General features: G+C 39.3%; 1 protein-coding gene across 1 annotated transcript in view; it reads left to right on the top strand.

Annotated features, from left to right (window-relative positions):
• The window catches only part of zranb3 (zinc finger, RAN-binding domain containing 3), a gene marked incomplete at its 3' end in the record, with an annotated part of 46,800 nt that overhangs the window by 21,118 nt on the left and 11,883 nt on the right, over positions 1–13,799 (top strand). Inside the window, exons 5-6 of the mRNA XM_015405204.1 lie at positions 1,433–1,567; positions 12,443–12,562. Coding sequence (XP_015260690.1) covers positions 1,433–1,567; positions 12,443–12,562 — 255 coding nt within the window. The remainder of the gene's footprint in view (positions 1–1,432; positions 1,568–12,442; positions 12,563–13,799) is intronic.

Below are 13,799 nucleotides of genomic sequence, written 5' to 3'. Positions count from 1 at the left end.
GGGGCCTGATCAGTGGTTACTAGCTGAAGCGACTGAAGCAACTTTAGATCTCTCCTCTATTGGTCCAAAGATTATTACTTCAGTTTAATCTGGCATGCAATATTTAGATGAAGAAAAAAAATGCCTTTTTTTATTATTTTCTAGGGAAGTGGATTTGTAAATCATCATAGATCCAAAACATATCGACCAAAGGAATGCAGGGAAATGATTGATAGTTTCTTTACATATTAAAACCTGAACAGCGGTGAGATTTTTCCTCTGATACCCTTTGAAGGAAATCCAGTCCAACAGCCTCCCTGCCACCATGACCATCTGCCTAAAGTGCCACGTCCTGGTAAGGAGATCATGGATTAGCAGCTTCAGAGAGCCTTAGATCAGGTTTAAGAATCTGCTGACATTAATGTATAAAAACGGGTTGCAGCTACAGCAATGTAACCCAGACATTTCTGTAACTGGACGGGATGCAAAGGCTCTCTAGGAGGATTTCAGCCAATAATGATGAGCTTCACAAATCAGACCTTTAATGGAAGGTTTGCAGGAAGAAAGTCTCCTTTCAGTGAGTTAAAGAAGCTTGTTGGAAGCAATGTGAAGGAGCAAAAACATAAAAAAGTGTGTGATCAGTCTAATTCTATGGCCAGCAGGTAAAATGCTATGAGGAGGCTTTTCTGCAGCAGTGCTGATTTGAATTGGGAAGGATACTGTAGGACAGTCCTGAATGAGAAAAAAAGAAAGTCTGATGTAGATATTCTGTAATATTTGCAGTTTTGTAATCGACTAAGATGATTTAATGAAGTTTTCCCTGCATGTTCCTTATATAACGATACTTTGGTTCATAGAATGACTTCCAGATGAAATGCATTGAAGAGTGTGTTTTTTAAGGTAAGCAGGGAAGCGTGAAAGTTCTAGAGATTGTTGTTGTTTCAGGGAATCGCCCGTGAAGGCTTTCCACCGGTTTATGATTGAGCTGCGTTTGGGTAAAACAAACTCGGACTCCCTCGGCGTCTCTTGTTTATGATCGGTCAGAAACATATGCTGCTCTTCACAGGCAGCCTTTCCCCACTGCGAGCTCCACTCCCGCCTTAAATACTTCTCGCCAATCACCTTGAGAGCGCGTGAGGCGGCTTTGATTTATAGTACCGGCTGGGCCGCTTCTCCATCTTCGACCTCGGCTTGTCACAAGGCAGCTATAATTGGGAGGCGCTCATGACCCACCTAGCACAGCAGCCCAGTCGGAGGGGGAGGCATCCCTGGGAATTCTCCATCTCTCGGCTTTTTTTTCTTCTTTCTATCTCTTCCAGAAAAAAAAAGTAGGACACCCAGCAGCACTATTAATTGTTTTGCCCTTTATATCTCAATAACAGGAGAGAAGAAAAGGGTGGATGAAGGATTAAAGGACACATCCTCACTGTCTTTGTGTTCTCCTTGCATACAGGAGGCCTCGGCCAGTTTCGCGGAGTGGGAGAGGCTGATGAAGGGACTGGGGTCAGGGGTCGCCGCTACAGAAAACCCCTTCACAGAGGTCATGAGCCTGGTGACACAGATGTACAAACAAACAGCTATTGCCAAGGTAATGGGAGACCAGATAGTGTCTTTATTTACACGCCGTCTCATCTCACAGTCCAGTAATTAGTTGATGAATTCAACGTTTCTGTTTTTTTTTCTCTTGATCCCAAAACTATCAGACAAAATACTTTTAAACTAGTGGCTGACTTTATTGCCCAAAAGTCTTTATTTTTACCCACTGCTGCCATTGCTGTGCAAGCTCTTCAATGGTGGCAAAATAAAACAAAACACCCTTTTAATCACTCTCTCTTCAGCTGGTGATAGTCCTGCTGCTAGATGGACAATCCTGATTATTTTTTAAATATATAAAGAGGAAACGTTCTTCAATGTGCAGAAATATTACGTTACAACCTAAAGCTGCAAGTAGGGCTGAAACAATCAATTAGATTAATAATGATTAATCGATTATTAAAATAATCTATAACTGATTTAGTAATCGATTCATCGTTAACTTGAATATAGAGACTATAAAACATACCGTTACCCGAAAGAGCAACCTACTCAAAGCAGCATTATAATGCAAAATATATAACATTATGCATTAAATGTAAAATAACTTTGTTGTCCTTCAATATGCTCTATCTTAAAGTCCTCAAAGGGAATAATTTTAGCTTCATTTGGTTTAAATTCTATGTAAAATCTTCTTTACGAAGCCTTTGCTCGTCCGATTATCAATCGATTAAATCGAAAAAAGAATCAACGGATTAATCAATTAGCAACATAGTCACTAGCTGCAGCTCTAGCTGCAAGAAATAATCTGAAAAATGTTTGAGATGCTTAACTATTTTTTTTTTGTTTTATCTTGCAGGGTTTCAAAGCTGGGCTTTGAAACCCTGCAAGATAAAAAGTCAGTGTTGTAGTTTGTCTTAAAGGTGCATTGTACAAGTAAAAAAGGATGTTTTCCTTTCTCATTCATGACCTTACAAAACAAAGTGTAAAATAAGCTTTTCTCTGTTTACTGAACATGCCTTTATAGCCCGAGGCTGCAACCTTTCCAATCCAAAGAGACATTTTTATCTTCAGGTCCAACTGATAAAACTCGTTTAGAGCCACAAATATTACATGACCTTCTTTAAAGAGAGAAAAAAAGATCTACCAATGTGTCCTTTTTTATAAATAATCATTGTGCCATTTCAAATGTTAGGTTTTTTTAAATTAAGGAAAAACATTTATAAAAAGAGATTTTTTTTTGATGATGAAATTTTCAGAAGATTTTTTTCTTCTAAAAAAAGAAAGAAAATCTGTTGTGTTTAGAGTATTTAGACTCGATGAAAAAAATATAATTTTCCAAAGATCAGCTGGCTCATTTTTCAGCCAAAGCGATGAAGAGCCATTGTTGGTTGTCCAAAGAGCAACGTGCTGCAGACCCCTGCTCTAAAGGCTCCATTAGGTGGTATTTGAGTGAGTTGCTGGGGCTGCAAAGGGAAAACGGGGGCGTTGGTTTGTAAAGACGGATCATAATGACCAGCCACAAGCACACCTCAAACCCCATCACAGACTCCACACATAAAAATGAAATAAAACTTGTCTAGTGTGACAATAAGGGCCAAATTGAATTTTTGTAACGATGGAATATGGAAAATGAGATTGGATATCAGGGAAGGAAGCTCAGATTTGGCCTGGGAATTACCCCCTGTTTGCTATAAATGTATTTAACGTCAGTATTTATAACTTTCTCACCCAAAATAGCATTAAAAGCAAAAGACCTGTGTATTTGCAACAACAGAAAATTAACTTAATCTCTCCTCCCATTCATGAGCTCAATATTGGTGTCATTTCAACTTGTTACCACAGGGGGCAACGTCCTCAAAACTCTGTAACTTGTGCTATGCCCCTATAAAGCTATTTATTTAGGCTGATTTCCTGTCTAGTTTCAATTGTCAGCCCTCTTTATCGAAAGAGTAGATCCCATTACAGCCGGAATAATAATTTAATTCAATTTTTTTCTATAGCGCCAATTCGCAACACATGTTGCCTCAAGGCACTTAACAATTTTACCAGATCATCCAGTCCAATTGATTCAAAGTTTTCTATCTAAGGAAAATCAGTATATTGCATCGTGTCATTGACTCAAAGGCAATCCCTCACACTAAGCATGCTCGTAGCCACAGTGGAGAGGAAAAACTCCCTTTTAACAGGAAACCTCCAGCAGAACCAGGCTCAGTGTGAGCGGCCATCTGCCGAGGCCGACTGGGGTTTAAGGAGACGGAAGCAGAGACACAAAAAGCAGCTGTAAAAGGCGGCCCCGTCCAGGAAACACACAGCCAGGCAGACGAGCTCCGATCCACCTCCCATGTCAGATAATGAAACAGAGCACATCCAGAGAAACAGGACTACACTGAAAAACAGGCCGATCTCTAACATCTATAAACAAAGGTGTTGATGGCAGCTGCACAGCTAATATTTCTCTCCAGGATGGAGTCACAGCCAAACAGGAACAGACCAGATGAAGCTACTATGAGAAAAAGTACAGAGAGAGCAGAACGTTAGAGATTGAACTAACAAATTCTAAAAAAGTGGGCGAATAGCAATAGAACCAAGCAGAATGATGGAATGGAGATCCCTATGTCCTCCAGCAGTCTAAGCCTATAGCAGCATAACTATAGAGATAGCTCAGTATAACCTGAGCCCCTCTAACATAAGGAAAGTTTTAAGCCTAGCCTTAAAAGTAGACAGGGTGTCTGCCTCACTGACTTAAACAGAGAATCTATCTATATATCATTTTCTTTTAAAGTTATTTGTTTATAAATTACTCTTAAAGGTCTTATTCTGATGCAATGCAAGTTCAAACAAAGCATTAAAGTTTAAATTTTTTTTTCACTCCAGAATTGCAAACCTTATTGCCACTTTAGAGATACACCAACAGCTCTTTATAGTCGTGAACTTTAGTGAAAGCATACATTGTTTACATTTGTCTGCAAATGCAGATCTAGAAAGTCAAGCATACCTTTGTGCCAACCTTCTTACATTTAGATAAAATCCATTCCAACAAACTACTTTCTAGTTAACGAGCAGAGTCCACCTGTTTGTGATATAATCACAGTATAAATCAGCTGTTGCGACAGAGTTAGAGGTCTGTTAATGAAAAAAACAGTGTCATGAAGACCATTTACAGTTAGCCACAGGCCATAAAGGGGACACAGTAAACATTTGGGAGATCGTGCTCTGGTTTGATGATGCTAAAATTAAAGTTGTTTGGCCTAAATACGAAACGCCATGTGAGGACAATATCTTAACCCTGCATATCCACCCTGGATACAGCATCCTGTGAAACGTGGTCATGCTGTGGGGTACAAGTGAAAATTCATGCAAAATAGGTGAGACTTTACATTTAGAATAACCTTAAACATACAGAAAGGGCTACATGTCATAGAGTGGCCTAGTCAAAGTAAAAAAAAAAAAAAAAAGGAAGATTTTATAGCTTCAGATAGAGTTGTTTTATTTGATGTTACAGGGGAAGTGGTGAATTGGTGTCGCAGCATCGTTCTCAGCGAGATCTCCTGGGAAAACATCGCCATGGTAACGGAGCCTAATGGTGACCGGTGAAAGCACTCAGATAAAGTAGAGAGTTATAACCGAGGTATTATTTAGTTGCGTCCAGCCGGGCATGATTACGCCTTATATCAAAGTTACACGCTGCACTAAAATAAGCATCTCTATGATGCTGTTGCCATGGCGACCTGTTTCAGCTCACAGTTTAAAAGAGATGTTTTTTATAATGAGAGAGGGAGAGAGAGAAATGGGGAGAATAAGCACTGCGAGAAGGTGGCTGGATGCATCCTTAAGGAGGGAGGCTGGGGTCAGAGCGGCTAGAGTCGTACATTCATTTACCACTGCCCCCCCCCTATTGCTGCTGTAATAAAGCTTCCACCATCCGATCAGCCTCCTCCCTCGCCGATCATGGGGCTCTGAGAACAGGCGTCTCCTCCGTCTCCTGTATTTGTAGGTGCATAAACCGCCATCTGCCTCGCATTCTAAGGGCTGGCATTCCTCTCAATTAGCCAAACTCCCTCAGCCATGAGGAGCAGCGCCCCGAGGTTAACAAAGACCGGAGATAACTACCAAATGCAATCATCGACACATTGCTCGCTCAGCCTGCCTCCGAGCTTGGATCTTTGTTTTGCGCTTGGTGTTGTTTACTGATTGGATTTCTGCTAAGTTTAGCCTAAGTCTGGACCTCCTTTCATTACATCCACCTTAAAGCCAATGCTCCCAGACCAATCTCATTTCCGTTCAGAGTCGAACACACTTTAGCTACTTAAGACAGAGAAATAGCTTCCCTTTTTGGATCACTGGGAGGGGTGGAGTGGTGTGATAAGTTCTAACATGAATGTCGCTCTGAGGAGCATCGTGGGCCCTGCCTGCCTCCCAGTGAAGCCAGGCGACAGAGCTGCCAAACGCCTTTGGGGTATTTTTGTTGCTTTGCCCGCCAAGCATCTGCTCCCAATTACCCAGAGAGGACAGCTCTGATGCCGGACTTTAAAGCCGGAGATAACGGGCCGCTTCAGACGGCAGAGAAGTTTATGCACTAATTAAACTCGGCGGAAGGAAGCGACGAAGCCAAGCCGTCAGTAATGAGGACCCCTCTGATCAGAACAGGGTCGGCGGGCCTGCTGGACAGATTCATCATCAGGCGCATGGGCTAATTATCAGCAGAGGTTCTCCCTCCAGAGCAGGTGTGACGGCTGAAGAGGTTGTCAGGTTGCAGGGTAGGGGAGGGAGGTTTAGGAGCTGGATTCACACCACAGAGGCGAAAAGTGCCTCGTAAGGGCTCTGTGAGACTCAAATCAAACCTTAATATTTCACACTAGTTGCTGCTATTCTCAGCCGCCCCAGTGGGCCAAAGGGCTCCCAAATGAGCTGAGTCTAGATGCTCAACAACGACGCGCACACACACAACCTGACACCATACATATACAGATATCTGCAGGGCACTGTTAACTCCCTCGCTTTTTGCCTTGCCTCCTTATTGTTAGCTTCACACTGTCAATCAAGGTCAGGAACTCCAAAACAAGCAGTAGCCTGCTAAATTTGGGCTCTGTTCTTTCTAAAGCATCGTTGCCGCTCCGCTTCATAAATAAAACAAAAACCAACAGAGATGTTACATAAGGAAAAGAAGAAGCAATGATACATCCATTCAAGAAAGCCACTGCATTCTTCTCTGCACTGCGGCTGGCACTTTGACTGCTAACCAGACCAAACTTTCTCTTTTTGTTATTAAGGAAAAATTGGAAGATTTTTTTTCACTAATTAAACACAAGTCCGGTCAACTTGACTGTGACCTTGATTTCTTTTATATATACAGTAGCTTCATGTAAATAACAAACATTTTATTACAGCAACCTGATCTCAGTCTCAAAATTTAAGAAAAAAACCTAACATTTATATTTCTATTTCTGCAAACAGAGCCAATGATTAAATATAGCTTCTTTATTGTTTCATTTAAAATATAAGTCCATACTGTCATTGATAAAATATTAAATCATGTCCCTGTGAAATAAAGCTAAATATATATCTAAATGATAATTATTAAATTATTTGCCTTTGTTTATTTATTTACTTCATGATTTAATGACTGATTTTTTTTAATATAGAAAGAAAATCATATTATGAGGATAGTTAATTCCTTAGATAGATATACTAAAAGTTTCAAAAGTCACAACGAGTTTCTTAGACTGATTTATTTTGTCTTTTTGTATACATAAGTGTATACAAAAAAGACATTTCATTTAAAATAACTCTAGACAATTTCATTTTTTAAAGTGCAGCCTTGAAAATGGTAATAAATACTTAAAAAATAGTAATATAAACATATGGCTGTATATTTACAGTTCTAACATTCCCCCCCCCCTATGCATAATAGTTAAAATGACTTTATCGCAACTATTGAGTGCAAAACCACATGACGACATTAAGCCTTCTGCATCTATTTCACTGAGAGTTTTATTTTTCCCACACACTGTGAATGTATCATAGACCCTGTGAGGGACCGAGCCAAAAAATCAGAAAAGCACAGGGAAGTCATTAACCCCTAGAACCCTACGGACCCACCGGTGGGTCCAGTGCCAAAATGACCCCTCCGCCTAAGAAATTTCTCACTAATACCATTCTAAAATAAATATGATTCATCTGATTGAGTCCAAATTTGGTATATTTTTACACAACATTTAGATTTAAAAGTCTGTACTACTTTTTTGTGCTATAAATAATATTTTGGTAGTGTTTTGCAATGTTTATTTCAAAGAAAATTTTGGCGAGGTTCAAAAAATGCAAAATATTTTGTATTTTGTCCCTAATATTTCAGGCAGGGTCAAAGCTACAATGGTGCTGACACCAGAAAACCATTCTATGACATCTTACCTTTACAGGCGTACCAAAAGTTTCTTCTTAAATCTAATAGCTGTGAGGCTATAAGTTATTTACTTTTGTGTGTTTTTGTCAGGCAGAAATTTATTTATACCCCCTTAGGGTGTAAGAGGTTAATAAAAAAAAATGGTAACAAATTTAATTAGCAAAAATAAGGTTCAAAAGATCAAACAAGACTGGACCCATCAAGGAAAACAAATGACAAAAATCAACATAATCCAAACCTGACACAGAAAAAGACCTACCTAACTGACACACAAAGGAAACTAATATATATACTGGTTGATCAGACCATTTTGAAACAAGAGGGAAACATAAAATATATTTCCCTAAAGAAAACTACAACAAAAGACCAAACTAATCAGCATCATACTCAATCAGCAACCTATGATGAACCTAAGAGGACTTAAATATTAAACTTTCCAAATGATTTTATAGAAAACAAAACCAAATACAGAAACCTAAACCCTTTCTACACCCCTTCTAAAAGTAAGTGGAAGAGTCCAACTAGGCCTCCATGTCAATGAGGAGATACTTTGCAGCTGGGGCCTCCTTTCCTTTTCTGGCTTCACTCATGACAGCCTCCCAGGAACTGGCAACTCAAATGAAAAATATATTAATGTACAGAAACCAAACAAGCAAGAAATGACAAAATGAGTCAACTAAATGTGTGCACCCAAATAGTTAACATATGCCAAATCAAAGTAGAAAAAAAGGAAATACAGTACAATAAAATAGAAGATTTAATGAAAGAATTACCAGACCATTTGTGTGGTTGTACATGCAGCCATCACAGACCCCAACCTCCAAACAGGATTATTTTCTGTGCGACACGCACACAAACCAGCATACCCATAGTCGGCACGCATGCGCAAGACGTCAGATTAGCCTACGTCTGGCACTATAAGTGAAAGGAAGTCTACTAGCCTAGTTTATTTAGGTGTGATATGATAAACAAAAAGTTGTAGTTGAAGGTAAAGCACACTGAAAGTCAAGTATGCTAGTTTATTTATGCATGATGTAATAAACAAAAAGTTTTATCCTGAGGTAAACAGAATTAAAGCCAAACTGCTTTAAACACAGACAGCCTGGCTTTCTTTGTTTGCCATTTTACACCCGGACGTAGCAGCTAACCTGGCAGATTGTCATTAAACAGTTAAGTGTATATGGATCTGAAAATGTAACAGAGGTCGTTCAAATGCCACTTTCTGCATGCACGTGCATGCGTATTATTGAGGGTATGCTGGTCTGACGGGTTTGCTGACCTGACAGAACACAGGCAAATGAAAGCTGTATCAACATATGGCAGTGGTTTGGATTTCACGCTTAGGACGTTGAACTAAAGGCGCTTATTTATAAGATGTGCCGCAAAACCATTGCTGCAAAAGGTAGCAGTACAAATTAGTGATTAGTCCAGCAACACCGTAAGCTGACTCTGCCAGATGGATTTGCTCCGCATATCCATCTGGAAACCTTCCGTTGAAGTAATTTTGGGAAAGGGCGAAAATACTGGTTAGCTGATTGGTCTATGTTGGTGATAAACGGGCCAAATAAACCAATCAGATCAACGAAGCATATGACGTACTAACAGAGCGACGACGAAGAGGAGCCAATTGATAGATAAAACTCTTGCCGAAACCAGTCGGGAGAAGAGCAAAAACATCTTTTCCTCTGAGAAAAGCCTCCAGAGCAGTGTTTCGCTCTTCTTTCAGTGGAGAAATACTCTGTAATTCCGATAAAACTTGCTCGAATAGCCACGCTAACGCTAGTTTCATCGGCTGAAGTCGCCATGTTCTTTAGACTGAACTGCCGCGCTTCTCGTTGCGTCACACCTCAACCCGCCTCAAAGCCAACGCTGATTGGACGTTCATTTGGTGAACTGCTCCAAATTTTCTTTTACGGAGAGTCTCCTGACTGATTAGCGAGTGAAATCTTGAAAGCTCGAGAGATCAGGATGGTCTCACAAGGCTAGCAACACCGATGCATTGGCGCATGTTTTGAGTAATAGGGTGGAACTCCTGTGCCGGTGCACGTATCGTTTCAAGATATTCATGTGACCAATGCCGGCGCTGTTTCAAAATGACTGAGGCACTAAACTGTGTTTAAAAGCGCATCTGTTAACGGGATGCATTTACCCAAGAAAATCTCAGTTCTTTTGCGGTTAATTTAAAAATTCTCTGAGGAAATATGGAGCAGCTTCAAGGCTAAAGAAAGGTTTCAGCCGTGTGGGACCATTTTCATCTCAGTTATCACCAAAGTGATCTGAATCCAATTACATTCAAATTTAGTTTTCCATTCTTACTGAACTTATGTTGTGTTCTTTTTTTTTTTTTTTTTGCTAGTCCACAATAATCCTCATTCATATGTTCATCTAAATGTTTACTTTATTTATGGATTGCATCTAAAAATATCAAACATGTTTTCATATGAACAAGGATATTAAGCAATAGAACATAACATATTTTTTTTTTTGTTTCTGCATTTTTTATTGTTATTTTTTTTCCTACTTGCTTTGATTCTGTTTTATTTTCCTATATTTTAATCACGTAAAGCACTTTGCATTGTCTTTGTACTGAATTGTGCTATACAAATACATTTGCCTTGCCTTTGCCTTGCCTTGCCTATAGCATAGAATGGCTTAAATGATAGTATTACCAGTGTCAGTGTAGTCTGTCAAATAGGCTGCATGTAGGGATTTTAAAAGTATAGCAAGTATCAGTATTGAGTGACGCAGTCTCAATACAGTTTGGAAATGTGTCAAAACGCTTCATGACGCCTCACCAGCGCATCACTAGTACAAATTTATTCCACCACCTAATAAGTAATTCGCTGCAGAATGAAGAATGTTGTAAACTCTGCATGTCAGCGTCTCCCCGCACACCAATTAAAACGTTAAATCAGCTGTGAAGCCGATGACGTTGGCCTCGTTGTTTGAAAAAGTGATCCCATATGAGAGAAAAAGAAAGAGATGGAGGGAAATCACAGACGCTTTTTATTATGTTATTTAAATCTTTTTTTTTTTTAGATGCTCTAATACCTGTGATTTGATGTGTTCAGAGGTTTTGCAAGCATTTTCTAAACTTTCTTTCAAATTCCCAGCACATTAAGATCAGTGCTAATAGTTTTAAGATGCTCTAATAATGCTCTGATCTTTTGGCAGTATTTTAACTTTTGTTGTAGGAATTTGAGGTCAATTTCTTTTTTTTTTTTTATTATGCACAAACAAGCCCTTTTTTATTTTACATTTTATTTAGTATTTATATAGTAGTATTATATAGTTTTTTTTTGTTGTTTTTTTTATATTGTCATCACACCATCACCAGTACAGAGCGACAAAATGAACTCTGCATTTAACCCATCCCCTTGGGTTGCATGGGGTTAAGGGTCTCGCTCAGGGACCCAGAGTGGCAGTCTGTGGGAGTGGGGCTCAAACTCAGAACCTCAGGATTCAAAGCTATATGCCGCCACTCCTCCTATTTAGTGTTTTTCCTTCGTTTCCTGTTTAGTTGCTGGGATCTTTTTAAAGGTCTAATACTGACGCTCACTGACATAATGTGGCATCGTTATTTGTGAAAAGCTTTTAGCTGGTTAAGATAAAATTTTTTCAATTTCAAACCAAAACTTTGACTATATCAATGCAATTTTATGCTCTCTATCGCTTTTAAAAGTAATTTAAACATATCATGAAATATTTCGTCTATTGCAATTATAGCCCAAATATATCGTGATATTATATTCTCTTCACTTCGCCCAGCCGTACTCCAAAAGTGCAGTCAAAACGCATTCTGAAGTGGCAAGGACTCGCTATATGGGTCCTTTTTTTTCTTTCTGCCCCTGCCCCTTAAACATTCTGTGCACGCCACTGCGTTGGAGCATAAACATGACATGAAACATGAAACTTCAAAATGGGAAAGAGAAGAGACCCAGCCGTTCCAGGAAGTTGATGTTGTGTTGATTTCTATTAGAAAAGACAAAAACCAACTGTAGATCCTGTCTACATGCAGCTATTTGTCATGTCCACCAGCTGATTTATTTTTTTTACACGTCTTTATCTCAGGTGTCCCCAAAAAATAAAAAATCAGTTAAATCTGTGCGTCTGTTTTATTTCAGGTACACAGAGAGATTGAACTTAAACTGAAATCTGAGACACTTGATTAAGCGTAATCTATGGTTTTTCTCTCATTGTTCCAGCATCAATACGTGGATTTTCCCACATCTATTGTCGCCATAATCAAAAGAGCACACACACACCGATCATATTGCCAAGCTGCGACTTATTGATTTGCTCTCACTATCTGCGAGCTGACAAATGCCCACCCCAGCCGCCGTGTTTGCCGGCTGCTTTTAAAGTCAGGATCCCCAGCATTCAATAGCGAATCGATCCCGCAGAAAGGATGCAGCGGTGATTAATTGACTTCTTTACTGATCTTGCCGCTGTGTGGCCGAGCAGTGAAGTGATGGATTCAGTGTCTCTCTTTCATCCGTGTCTATTCCTGTGTGTATGTGCGGTCAGGCGGGAGCGGTGAAGGACTACATCAAGATGATGCTGGAGGCAGAGCAGCTGAAGTTCTTGGTGTTCGCCCACCACCTCACCATGCTGCAAGCCTGCACTGAAGCCGCCATCGAGGCCAAGGTGAATTCAGACACATGAAAACACATATGGATGCAGAAGCAATCTATCACATATGTATTTTCTAATAATAAAAACAGGGATGCATTTTATTTAAGCTATCAGCAGGAGAGGTATGTTTCTGTGCTTTTTTGAATGTTCTGGTGTTATAATTTATTTTAATCTTGTCTCCTGCATCTAAATGCATCCTTTTATTTTGCTCTTTTTGGCAAAAAGAAAAAAGAAAAACTAGTTTATCAGGCTGGTAACAGCTCCACCACAGTGTAACCTTCACATCACTACCTCCTTTTTGCATATAGATTCCACTCTATAGGAATTGATGAGTAGAGGGAATAAAGGTAAGAGTTCAGTGTACTTATTTCATAAATCTGACCTAGAATTATTTTTTTTTTGTGCGTTTCCATAAACAAAACAAGCCTTTTGTTAACCCTTTATAGGGCACTAAGTAAAATATTTTGAAAATCTACATTTCAAACCAATAGTGTTATTGGAATCCAGGACAAGACCGTATTACCTTTGTAAAATTAAAAAAATATGGATATTTTGATGGCAAAAATGAATGTCAATGTGATAACAAGTAATGCCAACTTGCCCGAATATATTAAGAAGAATAACAAAAGTGCTTCTATAAGAAAATCTTAAAAAACACTCTTGAGAGTGAAAGAAACATAACCTTAGAGCAGGGGTCTTCAACGTTTCCCAGGCTAAGGACCCCCAAATTGATGGCGAGATGGGAGCCGGGACCCCCTAATTATACATATTGTATGAAATTGTGTTATATCAAGTTGGTGCTATGGTCACTCTTTTAAAAATGGTGTCATGTAACGAAAGTAGTTTCACCCTGGGATTATTAAAGTATTTCTGATTCTAATTCTTCATTGATGGGAAAGGTGTTGTAAATGAAACGGCACCCAGCTTGAAAGAGCTCCTGTGTGTCGCTGAATGTGTGCATTGATGACTGAAAGACATCTTCTGCCTCATGTTAATGTGTATTTAAACACATTTCAATTAGTAGAAAAATTGCAGGGGGAATATAAAAAAAAAAAAAGTCTAATCAACCAAACCTTTCACGACCCCCATGCAGTACCCCTATGGACCCCCTAGGGGTCGCGGACCCCCTGTTGAAGACCTCTGCCTTAAAGGCATTAATGCTGATACTGGCACTTACATTTTTTAGTTTATAAACCTAAATATATTTTTAACTAGGCGTATTAACTGTTTTTAACTTTTTTTCTTGACT

This window comes from Cyprinodon variegatus, unplaced genomic scaffold, assembly GCF_000732505.1.
Source record: "Cyprinodon variegatus isolate N-32 unplaced genomic scaffold, C_variegatus-1.0 Scaffold2053, whole genome shotgun sequence".
NCBI classification, from domain to species: domain Eukaryota; kingdom Metazoa; phylum Chordata; class Actinopteri; order Cyprinodontiformes; family Cyprinodontidae; genus Cyprinodon; species Cyprinodon variegatus.
This window is presented reverse-complemented; position numbering and strand designations above follow the sequence as displayed.